We start from the raw sequence: 24,025 nt of genomic DNA on the forward strand, positions 1-24,025 counted from the left end.
TATGGTTTTTAGCTTTATTCTCTTAGTTCTCTTTCATTCTGGTTCTCATCAAGAGCACTATCCACAAATCAGTGTCCTCCACTAAAGTGCTGTCCCCTCTGCTGTAGCACCACAGTCAACTATTATTATTTGAACTGTAGCTCTATAATGACCACACATCTCATAATAAAAGAAAAGTACAGGGTCTAAGTTACGGCTAAAAGGACCCATCAGACTCATCAGGACCCATCCCAATATCTGACAGGAAAAATGAGATAAAGGAAGTGTGCTGTCTCCTCCCTCAACATCCACAGATGAGGTGCCCTTAAACAAAGCACCTACACCATCATCTCTTCCCGGGAGGGTGCTGGGATGGCTGCCAGCCGCTCAGTGTGTGTGTGTGTGTGTGTGTGTGTGTGTGTGTTGTCAATGCCACTGGCACAGTTTCTTTGTACTGCCTTTGCAATGACAGTAAAAACATTAAAACGTGTATGTTTAATTTCATTATAAAAACAGATGATCTAAAAAGTAGTACTTTAAAATATGCAAGTTAAGTCCAACCACTCATGGGTCTTCCTCTGATCTCAGTCTGAGAGCACTAATAAGGGGTTACAGCATCGCTGCATGATGACTTTTATGCAGAGTTTGCTCCTGAGGGTCTCTGAGGGTAATGATGGCAGACAGAACTGGGTCAGTCCTCATCAATCCGTCTGAAAACACAGTGTCACACACTTCACACAAACACACACTCGCTTTAACACCCCGGTGTTTTCTCTTTCCTCAGCTTCGCCTGAGCCAAAAGGGAATCTGAGTGGCTAACTCCACCCACTCTGCCTGGCTCCACCCCTTTCCTACCTGTCACCATGGCGCTGTCACTTTGGATACTGTGGATGTTGGCTGCGTCTTTCAGCAACATTGCCCCCTCTGAACAAGGTATGTACCACAGCACTTCCAAATTCTTGCTGGCTATTAAAACTCAACCATGTGAGTCTCCCCAGAAACATCATTTGTACAGGTTTAATCTTTTTTAGGTTTGTCACTTTAAAAGTATTCTCTGCTCACCTAACTGCTCACTAGTCAAGTCGGGTCAAATTTATTTGTAAAGTGCTTTTTAAAACCTGTTTGCGTCACAAAGTATTTTTACAGAAATTGGGAACCAAAACAAAAGCCAGTATTAATTACCCTAGGTCAGCAGCCAACGTCAGCAGCACCAACTGGAGGAAGAAACATGGGGAGGAACCAAGACTCACATGGAACCCAACCTGTTCTGGTCAAATTATAAAGAGTAGATTTTAATTTAAAACTGCAGGTAGACTGTATAAATTGGAACCGATTCTGGAACCGATTGTGGAAGTCTTCATCCAGGAGTTGCTGCATTTAGACGTCAGGGGCCACAGATGTGGTGGGAAGGTGTGGAATGTAGGAGATGCTGGGGATGGAGGCAGATAACTGGTCTCAAGGCAGGTGGGCAGGAGCCTCCAGCAGCCAGTCTTAGTCTTAGCCAGTACTCTAAGGAGTAGAGCGACGGCAAAAGTTTATCTTTATGGATTATGGAGAATATGAATAGCATTCAAGTGTGGCTATAGTGACTCCAGGAGAGGACCAGCAGGTAACACAGATTATGTAGTATCTGGTTCCCAAAGTTTCCCCTCTGGTTTAATTACATTCTCTGGTCGATTATAAAACTGCGTTCTTCTGTTCCTCCACAGTTTTATTTTGTACCCTGTAGGAAAGGTGTATTTACCTGTTCTGTTTGTTTGAAGAAAAGGCTGTATCATGGGGATGGTCCACACCTGAGTGTGATCTCTGTTGGCCTTTACCAATGAGGGACTTTATCACAAGGGCTGCTGTTTGTTTTCTGATTCTGTTGAGGGTGCATGTACTACTATAGGGGATTTTTAGAGAAGTGGAGGAGGGACTGCTGAGGGCTTACACCAAGCCATGCTGTTTGTATGAAAAAAATCCATACACACATACAAGCAGTGATAACATGATAACATGCACAGCTAATGGAGATGTTGGAGGCAGCATGTAAAGGCAACACATTTAATTTTTAAGAAACAAAACATATGCAATTCAGAAGAAAGTATCTAGAGTTACATTGTAAAACATGAAATCCTACAGACGCAAGGTAAACAACAAAACCCGAATGCCAGAATCCTGGAACAAGGGGCAAGTCTGGGAAGAACTGCAGTAAGGGTTACTGATTACACAGAGGTGGGAACACTGACTGAAAGACATTACTAGGAAAATCCTGGGTTAGAAAGGGTTATAACTGTCATTCTTTCCTAAAGAGTGCTGCTGATAATGCTGACACATACAATTATTGGAAATGTAGAGCAGCGAATGATACATCTACGTTGCCTTCAATAATCGGACCAATAGAGGTGCCTCAGCAGGCAGTGATTTATACAAACACTTAATTCAGACAGGACTCGGCACCTTCCTCCCTCAAAGCACTACCTCTAGAAAGTATTTAGGACGTTTCAGACACTGCTGTCATCACTGACTAAATACAGGGTTTCAGTTATAAGTTTGGATTGTCCTGGACAATGCGGTTAATGTCAATTAAATATCTGCTTGTGTGAGAATTTGAAGACAAACAAATCACATCCTATTATTTATCACTTCTGTGTTTGGTGTGTAACAACTGTCACAGGGGATGAAATGATGACGAGCTCAGGGATGCACTACAGGGACGTTGTGCTCTTTCCTCAAGGATTTGGTATTCCATGGTCATGTTTTTAGGAGTCTTAAAGATTTCCATATTTAATTTACATTACCCGATGATTTAAATGTAGTTATATAACCACAGCTGAATGCAAAGGTTTGGGCACATGTGGTCAAACAGAAGTTCTGTATATTTAAGTGTGTTCCCTGGAGAATGTGTGTGTTCTCTTAGTCATTTGATAAAGGTTTGTCTTACTTAAACTGTAATTGCATAAACTATTACATGATAGGTTACATTTACCCTTGTGTTGCATTATGTAGCAACAGTTTACCAGACCCCTGGATTAAAGGAAGATTGTGTGCTCATTTGATGCATTACTTGGAAGATTGTCTAAGCTCTTTGTGGACCTTGATGTAGCTGAGCACATAACCCCTCGTAGATCCTCTGAGCTGGATCATGTCCCTTGTTGTCCCTCTGTAGGTGCCATAGCTTGTGTCAGATCTGAACTGTGTGTGTGCTTTTTAAACTCTGCCAGGTCCAGCTCTAACATCTCCAGGCTCTTTCTACTCTGGAACAATAAGCAGTAGGAAAGGAAAGGGGGATGAGAAATATGGCATAGAATCAGGGCATTGCCTCTGGGTCCCTCTCCTCATTGTCTCTCATTGTACATCTGCCTTCAAAAGAATCTAGGCTCATCCCATTGGCCTGAATTTAATGAACAGAAAAGGACCTGTTATCTTTGAAATGGACAATGCTAAAATGCTAGCAGCAGCAGGCATCTTGACGGGTGTGTTTTTTTTGCTGCTTTGTCAGCGTAGATCATTAAAAGCCACAAGCCACATAATCAAGTCTACTACACATCACTGAACAACTTTGCACGGTTTGAGATGAGTGGGTGATGATAAAGGCAGCCATTTAGCACCAGGCTAATTGGAAACTGTTGGGGTATTATCCTTCAGAACTTGTGTGCTAAGCTAAGATAACACTTTACTGATCCCAAAGGAAATTGCAGCATCAGTGTAGCATGCATATTTCTCAAGAGCAAACATTGATTAGTTAAAGGGGGCGGGGTTACAGAAGTACTTTTACAGAGCAGTGTAGATCTGTAAAAATATATGAAGTCATGACATTGCCATAAGCAAGCATCAGTAGGCTTTGCTCTTATAAAGATATGAGGTAATAGACTGTCAATAAATTATTACAAATGGTCACTCTGGTTAGAGTCCAGTGTAGAGAGTATGGTAACAACAATAGGGTACATATTGGTATGGATTACTACACTAAAATATTAATGTACTGTAAACCTACAATTACCACTCCAGCACCATTGCAAAACTAAGGAATCAAACCAGGGCCAGAGCTTTTCTTTCATTGTATATATTTAATTTTACAATATATAAATTAAGTAAAAGTAGTAATATTACAGTAAGATCAGAGCTATTATAGAATGAAGAAAGATGCCACTCAATTGAAATGTGTAGATTACTCACTGATATGCTTTGATAGATAAGCAGGACAAGTCGGGATTTCTTGGTGCTTAGTTTAACTGACCGATTGTCTGCGTTTTTTCAGTGGTTTGTGCTACCACTTTTTTACCCCTTCTGTGAGGGCTAGTCTGTTTATTATTTGTATGTAAACAAATAGTGTCTAATTGTCACTAATATTTCATACTTTCAGTCAGTTCAGTATTTAATGACTACTCCTTGCTCTCCTGCAGTGGTCCTCTTTCTCCCCACAACACTTTGATTGATACGAGTTTGCTGATGTGGCAGTATTAGCAAATGGTGTCCTCTCTAAACTCAATCAGGTAATGTTGCAAGGTTAGCATTTAGTGTTCTCCTCCAAGCAAGTTGTGTTGACATAACAGAATCAGCAGTTAGTTTTCCTCTCCAAGCATGTGGAGCTGATGGAACAGAATAAGTACTTAGTTTTCTTCAAGTGTAGTGAAACTATCTTGGCTTGCTGCAGAGACTAGGCTTCCAATCCTAACTTTATTGTCATGGAGATGTGACTCAGTTCCTGATGTCTATATTCAACCAGTATGCGCTGCATAAGGTTTGCAGTGGTGGCCTGTATATATACATCAACACAGAATGGTACTAGAACTGTGCTAGTTTTTCTAGTTAGTGCATAAGTTCAGACTTTTTTATTTACTATGGGAATTCACCACAGTGTTGGATTTTATATTCCACCAAGATCGAATGCTAAGGAGGGATTCTGTGCACTCTAGAGGGTGATTAGTGAACTGCAAAACACGCACACACTGATTTCGTCACTGGAGATTTTAATCATACAAAACTCAGTTTTCGCTACATTTCACAATTCCCGTCAGTGAACACATTGGATATTGTGCACATAAACATTCCCAGTACACACCAGTCAGACACCAGCCCCAACTTGTGTACTCATATCTCTGTTATGCTAATTCCAGCATACAGACCGCTTGTCAGATGATCCAAGCCAGTTCAAAAGCAGGTCATAAGCCAACTTCAAAGCAGATGACAAGGAAGCGAGGGCCAAACTGTCCTTGGCCATCAGAGACACAAAGCCTGCACACAATTATAGCATCCACAGTCACTTCTAGAATAGAAGTGACACTGTCAAAGTACAACACCACCTCTTTGTGACAGTGATGCCTCCCTTCCGAATGTGCTGAACAGGTTTTATGGATGGTTGAAGGCATAGAACAACGCAGCAACAGGAAGACTTCCTCCTCCCAGAGGAATACTATACGCAGAGACAACCCACACAAACCTGCCAGACCAAACGACATTCCTGGCAGAGTGTTCAGAAGATGTACAGACCAGCTAACAGATGTCTTCATCGACAGCTTCAACATCTCCCTGAGCAGAGCCATTGTCCCAAAATTATTCAAGGCAACCACCATCATCCCTGTGCCATCGATGTCTTTGGTGTCCTTCCTCTATAACAATCACCCATTGCACACATTGAGGCTTGTTATTAGGCACAGCAATGCAGTACTGCTCCCATCACTTGATCACATATCACATATCATCCAAACAGGTGATGCCAACACTGTTCATCTGGCTCTCTCACACACACCACTGGACAAGACACTTACATTTGAATGATGTCCGTGGGCTTCAGTTTCGCATTCAACACAATCATCCTTTAGCACCAGTTCAGAAAACTGAACCTACTGGGAGAGAGCACCTCTCTCTGTAACTGGATCCTGGACTTCCTGACTAAAATACCTCAGGCAGTATGGATCAGAAATAAAATCTCTAGCACCACAACACTGAGGACTGGGGCCCCCTAGGGCTGTGTCCACTGCTGTTTACTCCCTGACTCATAAAGGTGCAGCAAAGCAGAGCTCAAAAGACAAAATCAGCTTTGCTGATGACACCACAGTAGTGTCAGCAAGAAAGACAAGTCTGCGCACAGAGAGGAGGTACAATGATTAACAGACTGGTAAAAAGAAAAATCAACAAACTTCCTGAACATTGACAGAACTAAAGAGAAGGTTGTTGACTTGTTGGCACGACCATTCTCCAGAGATTGTTAATGGCTTCAGTGAGGAGCAGCACATTCCTTGGTGTTCATCTGGCAGAGAATCTCTCCTGGCCCCTCAACATCAATCTGAGCAGTTGCATCACTGCCTGTTTAGGAATTGCACCATTTTGGAACACATGACTATGCAGTGTATATGAAGTACAGCTGAGAAGTTCATCTGTCTCTCTCTCTTCTCCATAACTGACATTTACACCACACGCTGCATCCGCAAGACAACAGGCATTGTGGAGGATCACACACACCCCTCACAAACACTCCTACTGTTGAAGACTGAACCTTTTTCATTTATTCACTTTAGATAAACTTGCTGCTCACTGAAGAACTGTTGAAAGAGACAATCAACTGCTACACCATCTGCTGCTGAATTAGGACACTGTTTACATTCATGTACTCATGTTTACATTTGCTGTTTCCCCCGACAAGAATAATAATATACTGCGATTTATTTCATTGACATTACTCTCTGAATGAGCAGTGACTGGTCATACTGCACCCTCTCCTCTTCCTAATATTTACTGTTTATACATATTTTTGTTTCCTTGTTGCACTTCTTTACATTTTATAGTCCTGTGTGAATTAAGTAGCTCATTGGTCCTAGTAGAACATTGTTTTGTTTCACTGTGTACTGAACACACTCAAAATGGTTCAATGGTTAAAAAAAAAAAAAAACACTTGACTTCACTTGATCTGATTGCCATCCTTACATCCAGATCACCATAAAGGTCGACTTTGGGATACCACTTTAGAATACTTCTACACCTATAAAGTTTATAAATGGTATACAATCTGTTTATTAATGTTATTAATTTGTTTGTAACTGCATTAAGTTAATTAATAATAAATGATAAGGCATGAAAAATGCAACAGTGATCTTCTGTTTGCCACATAATAAACTCACATTTATCTACACTATTAAAACTCAGATCTCTGGATACTTACCATACTTTGTCTCATCTGTCAGTCAACATTAACCCTGTCAGCTTCAGCATTTGTTTATTGTTCACTGATGATAATGCGGTGCACCTTAACATTTTCAGTAAGATATGACAGTTTTACTATTAGAAAAAAATTGATGATTATTAATGATATTTAAGATGTTCATTCATTCATTATCTGTAAGCGCTTATCCAATTCAGGGTCACGGTGGGTCCAGAGCCTACCTGGAATCATTGGGCGCAAGGCGGGAATACACCCTGGAGGGGGCGCCAGTCCTTCACAGGGAAACACAGACACACTTTCACTCACACCTACGGACACTTTTGAGTCGCCAATCCACCTACCAACGTGTGTTTTTGGACTGTGGGAGGAAACCGGAGAACCCGGAGGAAACCCACACGGACACGGGAAGAACACACCAATTCTCACAGACAGTCACCCGGAGTGGGAATTGAACCCACAACCTCCAGGTCCCTGGAGCTGTGTGACTGCGAGACTACCTGCTGCGCCACTGTGCCGCCCATATTTACGATGTTAAATACCTTTAGAAGTACCTAATTAATAAGTATGAATATAAACCTTTATGGGCAGCACGGTGGTGCAGCAGGTAGTGTTGCAGTCACACAGCTCCAGGGACCTGGAGGTTGTGGGTTCAATTCCTGCTCCGGGTGACTGTCTGTGAGGAGTTGCTGTGTTCTCCCCGTGTCCGCGTGGGTTTCCTCCGGGTGCTCCGGTTTCTTCCCACAGTCTAAAAAAAACACACGTTGGTAGGTGGATTGAGTGAAAGTGTGTGTGTGTCTGTTTCCCTGTGAAGGACTGGCGCCCCCTCCAGGGTGTATTCTCGCCTTGCGCCCAATGATTCCAGGTAGGCTCTGGACCCACCCTGAACTGGATAAGCGGTTACAGATAATTAATTAATTAATGAATGAATGATTAACCTTTATAAGAGGAGTCTTATTTTAAAGTGATACTGGCTCTGGTACCATTACCCTTATTAGGATGAAGCAGTCACAGAAAATGAATGAATAGTAATGAAATATAGTAATTCTGCTGTTGTCTGCTATTGAAGCGTTTACAGAAATATCACTCACATTATGTCTCTAGGAAAGCGTCTTAAAGCCACACGATCAAATCATTCATCATGTAAATTGTATGCACTCATACTGTAGAACGAAACATGTATTTCCAGGTTGCCATTGTTCTTGCAGACAGGGATATGATGTGGGAAAGTTGGGTTATTGCTTATTATTTTCAGTAAAGATGAATATATCCTGGTGTAGTCTGTGGGGGGTTTCTTTGTGTGGATTATTTTTTCTCCTTTGTCTGAGAGCTCTTGCACTTTAGCTGGAAACTCCATCTCCCTGCACTGCGCTGGTCTGGTTTCCATGGCAACCTGCAGGGAATATGGCTGCAGGCTCCTCAGGAGCTAGCTCCAATGAATTGGACTGGCTTGCTTGTAAACTTTTGTTTATCCTCTTGCTCTTTTTCTTGAAGCATTTAAATTTTCATCAGACAACCCAGGCTTCCAGGCCATGCTTGTTACTGTATTGCAGGGGTTTGATGTTTTCTCACTGAAGTCTGGGGGAGTTGTAGCTGGCTTAGTACCTTTTGGATATACATTTAATTGGTGCATTGTGAAGTGTAGTTTCTGCTTATTTTTATTGCTTTCCTGGTGTTTGTGACCAGAGAAATGTATGTCAAGTCATTTCTTCTCAAGGCTTTGGTTAGATATCTCCTTGCATTAATAACAGTGTTAGTCCCCTCAGGTAAGTTATACTCCAGTTTCTCTTGACAATGTCCATGACAATTTTTGTCCACTGTCCTCATTCAGGGGTATATTTCAGCCAGAGTTTCTTTGCAAATATTTCAGCATCTTACCCTGCACTTCCACAATTTCAATTCAAGTTTATATTTATACACTTATTTTTTCAACCGTCATGATCAAAAATCATGATTAAAACAGTTCTAGTTTCTGAGTTCCCCTCAGAAAAAGAGAAATATGCATGGGGAAGAATCAAGTCTTCAGATTAGCCGGAAGAACCACTGATAGGACCCAAACATCAAAATAGAGATCCTCCCTCAGAGCAACAGAAAGAACTACTGAGAGGAACCAAGATTCAAAAGAAGACCTCCCTAGGGAACACATTGTCAAAACCACTGAGTAGAATTGACTCTCAAACAGAGAACCATCCTCCGACTAACAGGAGGAACCATGACAGCAAACTAACCTCAAAACAAGCACCCCTCTGAGAAGAAGAGGAGGAAAACAAGAGCCAAGACTCAAAAGTAGAACCACCCTCAGAACAAAATAATAACAAACTGTCTCTGCATTTCATTACATCCGATGAATCAGTCAGATACAGACAAAGAACAGTTCTCCTTCTGGAAGATGGTAATGTCAGGTGACAGGATAATTGTAGTGAAATTGACAGGTGCTTGACAGACGGGATTTATAATCACCTAACAGGATTAACACTGAGACTGAGGTGAGGGGGCACTTAACCAAGTATTAGAGAAATGATGGCTGTCTCTTGGGAGCCTATATGCGGACATATTTCCCCCATATAAGACCTAACCTGTGATCATTCTGCAGTTGTAATGGTAGTTGACCACTAACCCTGAACATTTTCCATCTCTATCTCTTCATCTCTCTCTCTCTCGCCCTCTCTCTCCCTATCTCTCAGGTCTGAGCAGGGCAGCCATGCCGTTTGGTCTAATGCGAAGGGAGCTAGCATGTGAAGGTTACCCCATAGAACTCCGCTGCCCAGGAAGTGATGTCATCATGATTGAGACGGCCAACTATGGCCGGACGGATGACAAGATCTGTGACGCTGACCCGTTTCAGATGGAGAACGTCCAGTGCTACCAACCAGATGCCTTCAAGATCATGTCTCATAGGTGTGTGTGCGTATGTGTGTTGTAGAGTATAGAGATCTGATAATCATTGTGTTGGGAAAGAAAACTATGGTAGAGTTCATTTCTCACTTTTCATTTACTGCTTTTCCAGCAAGTAACATACCATCTGAGGAAAAATTTGAGCATTTTCCATATCAGTGGTTTAGAGGAGTTGTAAACTAATAAAAATATAATGCTTTGCGGTTTACCACAGGCGTCTATTGGAAAAATGTATTGCATTTTCACTTTAACCATGCAATAAACCTTTGCTTTATTATAAGATGTAAATACAGCTAAACTGGATTTGGCACTCATGTTTTAGCAGTGTAAAACAGGCAGCACTATTACAACCCAGTAGAAATGGATTTTTGACCTGAAAGTGGTCCTACCTTTGCAGTTTTCTTTATGGCCCTCACATTTGGGTTTGAATTACAGCATCGACTCTATGCCTCAACTCAGGCACAAGCCCACTTTTATGGGCAAGATATGAGGAGTCTTGCGGACCAAATCTGGGCCAAATTGACAGTTGGCCCACATTTGGCCCACACGACATGTACCATAACACCAGGTTAGCCCCAGCTCATGACATTTTGCCCATGTCCAGCCCACACAACATTTGCCGGTTCCATAACTGAGCTGTAAGTGCCAAAGTGGGACATATTTGGCACAAATGTGTCTGCTATCTGGGAATGCTTCTCTACTCTAAGCTTGTTATTTTGAGTGAAGAAACATGCACAGTCTCACATCAGCAGGAGCTCCTACCTGCACATGTTACAAAAACAGAGGTGATAATCAAAAAATTAATACTCGTTTATAACGAGTGAGAAAATGTTAAGAAGAAGCACATTTGTGGGCGTGGCCTGGAGAGGACAATCAGGCAAAATATCTATTTGTCATGTTCCAGTTACATAAGAACATATTTTGACCATTGGTTTAGTCGTTTGTCTGCCTTTAAGATCATGATATCGTTAACGGAGTCTGTCTTGTAACCCTAGAGTATTTGTGTATTTGAGTGGTGTGTGTGTGTATGTGTCCACACTGGCGCCATGGTGTCTCCCTCATGTTTGTGCTGCTGCTGTTTCCTAGAAGAGCAAAAATCAATTCCCCCTCACTCTCCTCTTACAGAGCGAGACGCACACAAACAGATTAGCACATTAGCTTCATTTAATCGCCTAGCAGAGAGTGATGAGTGTGAGAGAGAGAGAGAGAGAGAGAGAGAGAGAGAGAGAGAGAGAGAGAGAAAGGAAAAGAAGATAGATTTCCATAGCCATGACTCGTTCCTGCTCTCAGTCAGAACCTATAGAGTAATGTAATCCAGTTCTTATGTAACCGGAGCTTCACCCAGTCAAAGGCCCGCTAACAAACCCACTTCGGGTAAAGAAACACACAGACACATCCAACTTAAAAGACTGTTATGGCACTTATCCAATGGCTCCCACAGCCAAAATGACTGTCGAATGGTTGTTAGCGAAATTAGCAATGCACAAACATGTCAATTTTGATGTCGTTGGCAACAAAGCAGCAATTTATGCTACTTCCAAGTAGTTTCTCCAACCTTGATTCCAACATAATTTTCCTCTCTTTCTGGGTGGGAAGCAGATGTGTTTTAGCTGATGTAACAAAATCAGCAGTAAATGCTTTTCTTCAAGTGTGCTGAAGTGCAATGACATTGCCATAGGAGCAGACTGAAGAGTGCAGTGGAGCTTTTTACATGTCTTGTGCTAGCTTTAACCCTCCCATATTTGCAGTATGTAATACAAGGAAAGCAAGCAAGTGATGGGTTTGGCAAAGTCTAAAATTTAGGCACATATCTGTGTACATTCTGAAGCTTGATGAACAGCAAGGTCAGAATTTGTTCAGGATGAATTGGTCAAACAGAGTTACCACACTGGATTAGCCTCTTAACTAGCAGTACACCAGCTGAGATTAGCATAAACGGCTGCAGGGCTGTGAACTTGACCAGTTTTAGTAGACGCCACTTGATTGATGACTACAAACATAAAACTACAAACATTTCCATGTTTATATTTGTTTACACTGATCCATGAACAGTTTCTTACACTAAGGGCTCTGTCAGCCTTTGATGGGATGTGTGATATTGCCAAGCTAATATTAGCATTGTGGTAATTTTGTTATTTGGTATTTGAGTATTTGTCACAGTTAAATAATAAAAATACTTTTAATAATAGTATTGGGGCGGCACGGTGGCGCAGCAGGTAGTGTCACACGGCTCCAGGGTTCTGGAGGTTGTGGGTTCGAGTCCCGCTCAAGGTGACTGTCTGTGAGGGATTGGTGTGGTCCAAAAACACACATTGGTAGGCGGATTGGCAACTCAAAAGTGTGTGTGTGTGTGTGAATGTGTGAGTGTGTGTCGCCCTATGAAGGACTGTTATCCTCTCTAGGGTGTGTTCCTGCAATGCGCCCAGTGATTCCGGGTAGACTCTGGACCCACCGCGTCCCTGAACTGGATAAGGGTTACAGACAATGAATGAATTAATGAATAATAGTATTGTTGTTATTAATAATTTATTTCTCTCTCTCTCTCTCTCTCTCTCTCTCTCTCTCTCTCTCTCTCTCAGATGTAATAACCGTACGCAGTGTGTGGTGGTGGCCGGAGCCGATGTGTTTCCTGACCCCTGTCCGGGGACCTATAAATACCTGGAGATTCAATATGAGTGTGTCCCATACAGTAAGTACTTACTTATACACACACATATTTAACACCCTTCATATATATATATATATATATATATATATATATATATATATATATATATACCTCCACTCTCATATACTATTTTTATACTAGACCTGGGTGATAAGGGGGAGGCTGTCATTAAGGGGGAGGCATCATGAATTCTGATTGTTTGGTTGAGAAATTGACTTCTTTTAAAGACGTTTAGCAGCGTAGCGTTTCTCCAGCAGGGGAAGATGTTAGTCAGGTAAGTATCAGTCTTTAATCCACACCAGCAGGAGCTCAAGCCCCATGGGAAACCTATCAGAAATAATATGTTTTTCAGTGTTGTTATTGATCATGTGATAAGTAATTTGATGCTGATAACTTTGACAGAATATAACTAATATTTAAGTCTTATGATTAATACAACTCCAGAAAAGATGTCACTGTTCTTGGATATTGTCCAGGTCTAGTTTTCACAGTCACTCTCACACACACACACACACACACACAGTTAATCACTCATAGGTGCTTTTACATAAACAGTGTAACAAAAGTGCAGTTGTACACACACACACAACACACAAAAATACACTCAGAAATGGAGTTGTGTTTGCATACACACACACTCACACACACACCAATGCCCACATGCCCTGTTTTCTTTGTTGCTGACACACACACACACACACACACACACACACATTTTAAGCAATCTCTTTCTACTTCTTTAAAAACCAGTACCCCACCCATCCCAGCCCTACCCTTCTCTTCTCTTCTCTTCTCTTCTCTTCTCTTCTCTTCTCTTCTCTTCTGTTTCATATTTTTTGTATTCTTTACTTTTCTATTCTCTGTTCTCATCACCTATGCTTTTCTCTTTTCCCTCTTCTTGTTTTTTACTCCTCTACTCCTACTTAGCTCTCCTCTCTGTTCTCTTCTCCTTTCTCTTCTTTCTCTTTCTCCTATTTATCCTCACCCTTCTCTCTTAATATTCTTTTACCTCCCATCCCCTTTCATCCCTCTCTCTCCCTTCCTCCCTCCCTCCTCTTCCACCCCTCCCTGTCTTCACCCGCTCCCTCTCTCCACTCCTCCACTGGGTGTAGTGGTGTTTTTCGGGTGTAGTTCGGGTGTAATCCTCTTCTCTTTCAGTAGGGGTCAGCCCTTTCCAGGGGCTTTTTCTGAAAAGCTTTTTGGTTTTTATCTTTTTTTTCCTCTCTAACACAACCCCTCTCTCCTTTCTCCCCCCACAGTGTAGGGCTGAGTAACCATGGCTCTACAGTAACACAGTCATTCACTCATTCATTTGTCTTATTTATTTGTCATTTTTCTCTTTCTCTCTTTCACATTTGTTTGATTTCGCTGGTCACAAACTTCTGTTGCAGTGCTGGCGGGTCTCAGGCATATTTCATTTGGAATTAAATATTTTATTTTATTCTCCTCAGGTTTAAAGGCCGTTCTGAAGACTGAAGATTGGCTTCTGATTATTTTCTGCTTTTCAGATGACCCCCCCCCCCCCCCCCCCAATCCAGCCCGCTTTCTGCTGAGGGCAGTGGTACAGTCCAGACACAATCTGCCATTTTCCGTCCATTCTCTGTTTCAGTGTGGCCAGCAGTCCAGCACTTACTGTTTACTTAAGACTCTTGGTGTGTGTGTGTGTGTGTGTGTGTGTGTGTGTGTGTGTGCGTGTGTGTGTATGTTTGTTTTATAAACTTGGTCGTGACACAGCTTGGCTAATGTTTTTTCTTTTCCCTTCTTTTCTAAAGCTGTGGTCAGTTGCAGTGTCCTGTGTCTGAAAAGACCAGAGTGTTTGTGACAACTACTGAGTTCCCCCGGGAGAGCTTTCTCTTACACATGCAACTCTGTGGGTGTGTGTGTGTGTGTGTGTGTGTGTGTGTGTGTGTGTGTGTGTGGTGTGTGTGTGTGTGGTGTGTGTCTGTGTCAACCCAGATTAACGTCGCTGTCAGAAAGCTGACATTACTTCCCCCCCATTCCCAGCACTCTGTGCGTGTGCCCATGCAAATTAGCATCAGCCAGAAACGTCGCCGCTCCTTTGCGTGTGTGATTGAGTGAACATGTTGCCATGGAGAAAACCCTCACTGCCGCGGTACCCTGAGATTAGCCTAGTTTGTTGTCTTAGTGAAATTAAAGGTGAACTGAATACACATCTAAGCTGTTTAATAACAGTGTCCTGTCCACCGTAAATGGTGCAGCAGTTACATAGATGTGCCACTACACCTTCAGCAGTGCACACATTTTATTCAGGCCTCCAAGCTTCTTCATTGATGTTTTTTTTTACGCCTTACCTGGTTCAGCAGATCCTTTGTGGTGCTAGTCCACCTTAAGTGGTGCAGCAGTCACATTCTGACACCAGATCATATTACGTGATTCAGAACATACATTGTAAACCCAGTCCACCTTAAATAGTTCAGAAGTTACATCGTGGCACCTCTCCACCTTAAAGAATGCAGACGTTACATGCAGATGCCCAAGTTCTGATTTTAATTCTAACTTTCCTTATATTTTTAATGGTGCAACAGGTATGCAACAGTTATCTTACATGCTAGTTTGAATTTTCTTTCCACCTTAAATTGTTTAGTAGTTCCTTAGTAACAGTCTACATTTAGTGGGTCGGCAGTTATTTTCTGCTGCTAGTGCCCATTAAATGGTACAGAAGTTGCATTTGCTGCACCTTTTAAGGTGGAATTACAAGCTGGCATTAAATGGTAGCAAATATAGCATGTGCCTTTTTAAGGTAGTATTAAGGCTGTAGTGATATGGCCTGATAATCCTCATGAAGAGTGATTATAAACATATCTGCTTTTTTTAAAAAACATAAACAGTTCCACACTGTCTTCACAGAGTATGTGGTGTGTATGGTGCAGGATGTAATGTTTTTTTAAGGCGGCTGCGATGTTTTTAAGATGGTAGTAAAGCTGTAGAATACACTTTGCTCATTAAACCTGAACAGAGTGGACACACTGTGTCTGTAATCTCACAGAAAAGCACACGCTCAGATGTAATTTGCTGGAGCAGCTGCATATGATCCTAAGGTCACCTTCCCCAGTGGCAGAAACAATTCTCTGGAGTGATGGAGTTCCTCTGGGAGGAGATGGAGCGGTGTTTGTGATCCAGAACTAATCATCAGCTCCAGCCCCTGACCTTACTGCTGTTTAAATAAAAGCTGAATGCCCTCATACCCTGCTCTCGGCAGTGTACCACATCGAGTTTAAAGCCTCCTCAGAAGGGGAGATAATTAGCGCGTGCAGTTAGCATGAATTCATCAGGAGTTATGACTCTCAAAATGTCAAAGCGGAAATATAGGCCACACCCACCTTTAAAGTTTCTATATCTCAGAAACCAGGTCCTCTCTTCAGGTCATTGTCTGTGAGGAAAGTCGTGTGTTCTCTCTGTGTCTATGTGGGGTTCCTCCAGGTGCTCCACTTTCCTCCCACGGTACAAACAAACACGCTGGTAGATAGAGTGACTGGGTGAATGCTGGAAATTGTCTACATGTGTGTGTGAGAGTGACTGGGTGAATTTGTGGAATTGTCCACGTGTGATTGTGATGTGAATGTGCGTGAAACTCCACATAAGTGAGTGTGTGAGTGACTGGGTGAGTGTGATGGGCCGGTGCTCTGTCCAGATTGTGCCTTGTGCCTGGTGACTGTGGGTGGGCTTTTGACACACCACGACCCTGATCAAGGTGAAGTGATTAAGATGAACGAATGAACTCAAAGATGTATATTCCTGCTGGAGCAGGATGTCAAACCTTGTGATAGTGATGTTATCCATTACACTAACCACTTCCTGCTGATTTTGGAAACTACTGTACACTGACCTTCATCATCAACATCGTCACCTTCAGGAACCCTTGTTTACGTCCAATGTTTTGTCCTTTGCCTTTTTTTAGTTTTTGCTTCAGCAGGTCTGCGTCGAGAGAGAGAGAGAGAGAGAGAGAGAGAGAGAGAGAGAGAGTTAAAGAATGGCTGATGGAAAAGTAAATGCATGGATGGATGGATGGATTGAAGGATGAAAGGAAGGAGGGGGGAGGGTTGGAGGGTTGGAGAGAGAACCTGGAGTGATACAGGACACCAAAAACGGGAATATTTTAAGGTTGATATATTAATTTTTAATTGAACCAATTCTGGGATATATATTTGAGTCCCTCTTCCCTCCCTACATTCCCCCATTCCAATACCAACCTACCCTTCTCTCTCTCTCTCTCTCTCTCTCTCTCTCTCTCTCTCTCTCTCTCTCTCTCTCTCTCTCTCTCTCCTTCTGCGCCATATATCTCGTCATATTCCCCCCCATTTTATGCTGCCCTCTCTCTCCTGTCGGACACCCTCCCTCCCTCTCCCTCTCCTCTTCTTCTCCTTCTCTCCCCCACTCTCCACGCAGTAGGAACTTTTCCAACTGAATGGATTTCACTTGACTTTTCAATTTTGAAGCTTGCAAAAGAAACGGAAGACTGCTGTTGTAAAAGTGTAATATCTCTAAACATCTCCTTTTTCTCTCCTACGTCTCTCTCTCTCTCTCTCTCTCTCTCTCTCTCTCTTCCTGACGATTGAGTAGGAGTGGACCAAAAAGGTAAAGACCATTAACGCCGCAGTTTTTCCTCCTCCCTCTTTCATTCTCTCTCTCTCTCTCTCTCTCTCTCTCTCTACCTCTCTACCTCTCTCTCTACCTCTTCACCTCTTCTCCCTCCTTTATCTCTCCGTTCTACAAATCCCTGGCCCCTGTGATGTGGTCGAGTTTGATGTAACTCTTTCTTCATCTCTCTCTCTCTCTCTCTCTCTCTAGTTTTCTAGTATTTGTCTTTCAATCAGCAAAACCAAATCTCTCTCTCTCTCTCTCTCTCTCTCTCTCTCATGCTGTCTTTCTTACACACACACACACACACACACAATCTCTCTTTCCCATTCTCACTCTTGCACACATTTTGCCTCTTGTTCTTCTGTGCAATGAACTCTCTCTCTCTCTCTCTCTCTCTCTCTCTCTCTCTCTCTCTCTCTCTCTCTCTCTCTTTCTCTCTATTCACACACACACACACACACACACACACACACCAGACACACACACGTATGTATTTCTCTGCTCTTCTCCTCTTCATTTGCTTGCTGTATAAAAAAAATGTTCGATTCCTCAGATCCAAGTGAAACCTCCTCCTTCTCCTCTCCTTCTTCTCTCTTCTCCTCCTCTTCCTCATCCCTCTTCCTTCCACATGTGTCTTCATCTGTTCATCCCTTTGCTTCCCTCAGGACCGACCTGTTTGGTTTTTACTGTTGTTGAAAAAGAAAGAATCTTCTCTTTTAGTGTCAGTGTTGAGATGAGTGGGGTGCTCCTGAAGGGCTTTTCAGCCTCTGTATTTATATTGTGTGTGTATGTGTGTGTGAATGTGTGTATGTATGTGTGTGTGATTGTGTGTGTAGCAGCCCTCTCTCTGCACTAACCCACATTTCATTCAGATCCAAAGGAAGTTTCTCTCACGGTATGAGTCTACCTCAACTAACCCCGGTTTATATGTAGCAATTTATCTATCTATCTATCTATCTATCTATCTATCTATCTATCTATCTATCTAGCTAGGGTTAGCTAGCTAGCTACTGACTGCTGGACTTCCTGCGCTAGTGAACTAGCTAGCTAGATGTGTATCTCTGTATTGAAATAATGGGCTGGCTATATTAAGCTATATGAGCTGGTTAGCTGTCTCTGTCACACGTTCTATCCATCTGTTGAAACAACCACAGTATTATACTATTTAACAATTTATGTTGATCTCTCTATCAGTTTAAATAGCTATATCTATCTGTATTTCTGTCACCTAGCTAGCTGCTAGCTGTCTAGCTTTCTGTCTTTCTGAATATCTCCTTGGGTTGCAGTCATGTGATGTTTTGTGGGGTGGGTGCCATATTGGGTACAGGAGTCTTAGAACACTCAGAAGCACAGAAGCCCACCGTGAGGGGGCATACAAAATGTGACAGTGTAGCATAATGAGGAGAAAATGACCGGTAAAACTGGTTAGTTACATTAGCATTTTCGTCACAGGATCTAATGAAAAATCATCAGCACGTCAAGCTCTGATCGTTCTCTCTGCTCTTCTGAGTGAGTTGTTCGTATTCAGATATATACATGCTTTATTTTTCATGTAATTTCAGTGTAAGAGTCTACAGACACAAGCTGCTGTCTCAGTCTTTTCCCCCTGTTTACAGCAAAATAATCAGATCCCACTGTCCCAGCACTCTGAGAGTGGAACAGATTCTTGGACAATAATGTTTTATGACTGTCTGACTAAATTATTCCCTTGGTTTGGCTCAAAGTTTAATATAGTACTTAGCATTTTCTGAAAAAGTGAGTGACAAGTGAGAAATGTTTCCACATGGCAGTGGTACAGAGACAACAAATCTCTTTGTCTCTGTCTAAATGTCTTCCTACAAACTCCGTAGGGCACAGTGTAGGTCATAAAATAAAAGTTTTTGCACTCAATGCGTGTAGGGAGTATAGTGCTATGTTGGGACATGGCCTGAGCTCCTCTACTGACTGACACTGACTAACAGAGCTCTGTTTACAAATGTGAAACTGATAAATGGGTCAGGGAAACATACTTTTATTTCTTTCATTTTAATGTCTAAATGAGGACTACAAATGTGACAGAAGCAATAAAACAATTTCAGAGTTTTATACGAGTTATGTGTTTGAGCAATGAGTATGTCCCCAATATGGCAGCTGCTTTACAAAGTGTCATCAAATGTAAACCGTGGAGATAAGCAACAGCTAGCTATGTATTGGTCTAGCTTACTTGCTTGATATTTTTCACTCTCTTTATAAGTATACATACCTTTATTTTTGGATCATTTAAATATAATTTCTATCTATTTCACTACTTAGTTGGCTAATGTTTAGCTAGCTAGCTATGTAGCCAGGTATACACAGTCCATATAGCTAGGGATCTGTCTACCTAGCTAGCTTCTGTAGCTTTGTCTGTTAATCTGTCTTTCCAGCTAGCTAGCTTCTCTATCTATCTATCTATCTATCTATCTATCTATCTATCTGTCTATCTATCTATCTATCTATCTAATCTCCTACCTCCACGCACTCACACTTGCACTGTAACTCTGTTGGATTAATCCGTGTTTTTCTCTCCTTCACGCAAAGCAGGCTCACACACCATCCGAGTAGCACTGAGAGAATTGTGTGTGTGTGTGTGTGAGAGAGAGAGAGAGTGTGAGAGTGTGTGATTGCTGGTGTGTGTGGGTAATAGAAAGACAGTGAATACTACAGGATTAAATTGGAACCTGACCCATCTCTTAATTACTTTAATACCTTTATCTTTCTATACATTTTTCTTTTTCTCTCTTGCTTCTCTTGCTTTCTCTCTCTCTCTCTCTCTCTCTCTCTCTCTCTCTCTCTGTCTCTCTCGCTTGCTCTCTCTCTCTCTGTCTCTCTCAGTTTTTGTTTGTCCCGGGACCCTTGTTCGTGTGCTGGACGTTAGTTCTGTGAAGGAGGCAGAGCACCAGTCTGGAGCCTGGTGTAAAGACCCTCTGCAAGCAGGGGACCGTCTCTATGTGATGCCCTGGACACCGTATCGGACGGACATGCTGTACGAATACGCCTCCTGGGACGACTACCGCCAGAACAGGATGACCACCACCTACAAGTGAGTGACCACTGCTTTCTGGACTCATGGTCCTTTAGTGTCTTCTCAGATGCTTTCAGCACAACACAAACAGCCTCTTATTTTTTATTACTCCACAACCACTAAACCCAACCCCTAAACCAGGGTTCCCCAGTAGTTGGCACACAGGCCTAATGTGGCCCACAAGAGCTAAACCTTTGGCCCGCCATCAACACAGCTACAGTGACATTGGGTTTGTGTCCTTGAATTTTTGCACTTGAATTTCCTAATTTTTCGCTGCTACTGGTAGAATACTAGCGCTCTTCAGATGTGATTGCTGGCCTCACTCAGCCACACCCAATTCGCCAGGCTAAAGCTGTGTCTCAGTATGTGTTCTTGTGTGTTCTTACGCTCTCATGTTCTTGGGAAATGTCATTAGTCGCAGCCCAAGTCCTGTTCTGTTTAAAAGTCCACATCTAGCCAAGTACAATTACAATACCTGGATGTGTTCTTAGGGCGGCACGGTGGCGCAGCAGGTAGTGTCGCAGTCACACAGCTCCAGGGGCCTGGAGGTTGTGGGTTCGATTCCCGCTCCGGGTGACTGTCTGTGAGGAGTTGGTGTGTTCTCCCCGTGTCCGCGTGGGTTTCCTCCGGGTGCTCCGGTTTCCTCCCACAGTCCAAAAACACACGTTGCAGGTGGATTGGCGATTCGAAAGTGTCCGTAGGTGTGAGTGAATGTGTTGCCCTGTGAAGGACTGGCGTCCCCTCCAGGGTGTATTCCCGCCTTGCGCCCGATGATTCCAGGTAGGCTCTGGACCCCCCGCGACCCTAAATTGGATAAGCGGTTACAGATAATGGATGGATGGATGGATGGATGTGTTCTTGTTCAGCCTGTATTATTGATGATGCACTGGGACGAAATGTCTTTAGACTTGAGAGAAACACATATCTCAGAATGTATTTCGTACCAAACTCAGCAGGATGGCTTTTCCCCACCACGGAGACGGTGACTCATCAAGTACATTGGCGTTCCCATTACAGAACGACCACAGCGTCCTCATGTCCTCAGACCAAGTCAAACTAGCCAAGTTTGTACAACCAAGTAGTTGTTCGAACTTAAAGTATTGAGAAACAGCCAGAGTGAAATGCAAAAACCCAGTGTGACCAGGGCTTAACACTACTGGTATCAAAAAATAAATAAATAAATAAACCAATCAATGAGCACCGCTCAAATTTCAGGTCTCTTGTTTCATCCTGCTGCTGTCACTTCTCTCACTGAATGGTGAATAAATTATATCACTAGATAGTTAGGCCTCTACGTATTTAGATAGACTTAACAATATTCATAATCATCGTAATAATAATATGATTACCGCAACAGAAACTCCTGTACCGTATGTGAATGACACACTGGCCCTTGCCTTTGCGATGTTGGTCGGATGTGACCCTTTTGGAAAAGTAATCGGGGACCCCTGCACTAAACCCACCCCTAAACGATATTTCAAAACCAGCAATCAGCAACTTTGAGGAGCTCTGATTTCTGTTGACAAACGTGTGTTGTGATAAACATGTCGGCTGTGTCTCTTTGGCCCTCAGGCTGCCCAGTCGTGTGGATGGTACGGGCTTTGTGGTGTACGACGGTGCCGTGTTCTACAACAAAGAACGAACGCGGAACATTGTGAAATATGACCTGAGAACTCGAATCAAGAGCGGAGAGGCAATCATCACCAACGCCAACTACCACGACACCTCGCCCTACCGCTGGGGCGGCAAGTCCGACATTGACCTCGCCGTGGATGAGCACGGCCTCTGGGTCATCTATGCCACCGAGGGAAACAATGGACGACTAGTGGTCAGCCAGGTGAGGGGAGAGAGAGAGAGAGAGAGAGAGAGAGAGAGAGCCCTTTATTCATTACAAAAGAACATTGAACATGGAACAAGTTCACTTTAGAGAGAGAAACACTCTGACCTTTATGAAGTTGGGTCACGTTAGTTCAGAGCTCTGTCTGGAAAACCTGGCTGTATCTTTGGAGATAAGTCTCTCAACCCAGACAGCAGGGGCTGCTGGTGAGATATGAAAGTAGGAGTTGACACTGCCCTATTCACTATATAGTGCACTATTTGTGGGTTCTGCCATGTTATAGTAGTGTCAGAAAACATAGTACACTCAAACAATTCCATGTTGCACCACAAAAGGCAGTGTACAATCCATGTACGCTAGTAGACAGTGGATTCCCATAATTTTTGCTTAAAACTCGCCACTAAATCTAGAGGGACGATCACTAAGTTGGCCACACTGTGCAGCGGTTTGAACGTGGACGTGACGTTTCACAATGTCAACACTTCACAAGCGGATAGTGAATAGGGGCCATTTTAGATTGAGGCTGAAGTTCAGGGTTTGGATGACAAATAGTGATCCAACACTATTCCAGCTCCTTTATTAACCACAGTGACCACACACAAGCAGGTCAGCTCAGTGTCTCTCGCCACCTTAATCTGATTGGTTGAGTATTCCTGAGTGTTGTAATATGATTGGTTGATTGTTTGAGTTTTCCTTTGTGATATCATCTCATTGGCTGAGTTTCTGAGTGCAATAATCTGACTGGTTGAGCTTTCTTGAGTGTTGTAATCTAATTGATTCAGTGTACCTGTTTTAATCTGATTGGCTGAGTTTCTGAGTGCTATAATCTGATTGGTTGAGCTGTAATGTAATTTGTTCAGTGTTCCTGAATGCTGTAATCTGATTGGGTGAGTGTTTTAATTTGAGTGTTCCTGAAGGCTGTACTCTGATTCACTGTTTGTGTGAGTGCTGTAATCTCATAGGCTGAGAGTCTTTGTTTGGTGTAATCTTGTGTAATCTGATACTCTGTATCTCAGCAGTCTGTAATCTGATTGAGTGTCTCTGAATGCAAAATTCAGATTGGTTGGATCTTTCTGACTGCTATAATCAGATCAATGAATGTCCCTGAGTGATATACTCTGATTGGCTGTGTCCCCAAATGTAATCTGATTGATTGAGTGTCCCTAAATGATGCAGTCTGATAAAATTACAGTTACTGCATGCTGGAATCTGATTGGCTGATTGTATCTGAGTGATGGTATCTGATTGGTTGATTGTATCTGAGTGCATGTCCTCAGTCCTGCATGTCCCTAAGTGCTTTAATAGTATAGGCTGAGTGACCCTGAGTGCTAAAACAAGATTGGACCTGTCGCATGTTCCCGAGTGCTGTAAAGGGATTGGCTTTTATCTTGTTTCCTGTTTTTCAGGTGAACCCGTACACGCTGCGTTTTGAGGGCACGTGGCAGACAAGTTTTGAGAAGCGTGTGGCCTCTGACGCGTTTGTTGCGTGCGGCGTGCTCTACGCGGTTCGGACTGTGTATCAAGATGACGACAGCGAAGCAGGGGGTGACCTCATCCTCTACGCCTATGACACACGGCGGGACGCGGAGAGGCCCGTCCACATCGCTTTCCCAAACCCCTACCAGCACATCTCCTCCATCAGCTACAACCCCAGGGACAACCAGCTCTACGTCTGGAACAACTACAACGTCCTCAGATACCAGCTGGAGTTCAGCCCCGCTCAACCCACCAACGGTAACCAGTGCACACACAGCAGCAGCTTCTACATCAGCCTGAATCACACACATCTACAGAGAGAGAGAGAGAGAGAGATTCATCTTCACCAATTTTACTTATACAAAGCACTATACTCTGACATAT

At 42.8% G+C, this 24,025-nt stretch overlaps 1 protein-coding gene across 6 annotated transcripts in view; it reads left to right on the top strand.

Annotated features, from left to right (window-relative positions):
* Positions 1-24,025, top strand: part of adgrl1a (adhesion G protein-coupled receptor L1a) — a 76,316-nt gene that overhangs the window by 25,469 nt on the left and 26,822 nt on the right. For all 6 annotated transcript variants that reach the window (XM_066660458.1, XM_066660454.1, XM_066660456.1 and 3 more), the window contains exons 2-7: positions 764-912; positions 9,805-10,018; positions 12,595-12,704; positions 20,139-20,346; positions 21,901-22,165; positions 23,572-23,899. In XM_066660458.1, coding sequence (XP_066516555.1) covers positions 843-912; positions 9,805-10,018; positions 12,595-12,704; positions 20,139-20,346; positions 21,901-22,165; positions 23,572-23,899 — 1,195 coding nt within the window. In that variant the 5' untranslated portion in view covers positions 764-842. The remainder of the gene's footprint in view (positions 1-763; positions 913-9,804; positions 10,019-12,594; positions 12,705-20,138; positions 20,347-21,900; positions 22,166-23,571; positions 23,900-24,025) is intronic.

The sequence above is a fragment of the Hoplias malabaricus genome, chromosome 2 (assembly GCF_029633855.1).
Source record: "Hoplias malabaricus isolate fHopMal1 chromosome 2, fHopMal1.hap1, whole genome shotgun sequence".
Classification (NCBI taxonomy): domain Eukaryota; kingdom Metazoa; phylum Chordata; class Actinopteri; order Characiformes; family Erythrinidae; genus Hoplias; species Hoplias malabaricus.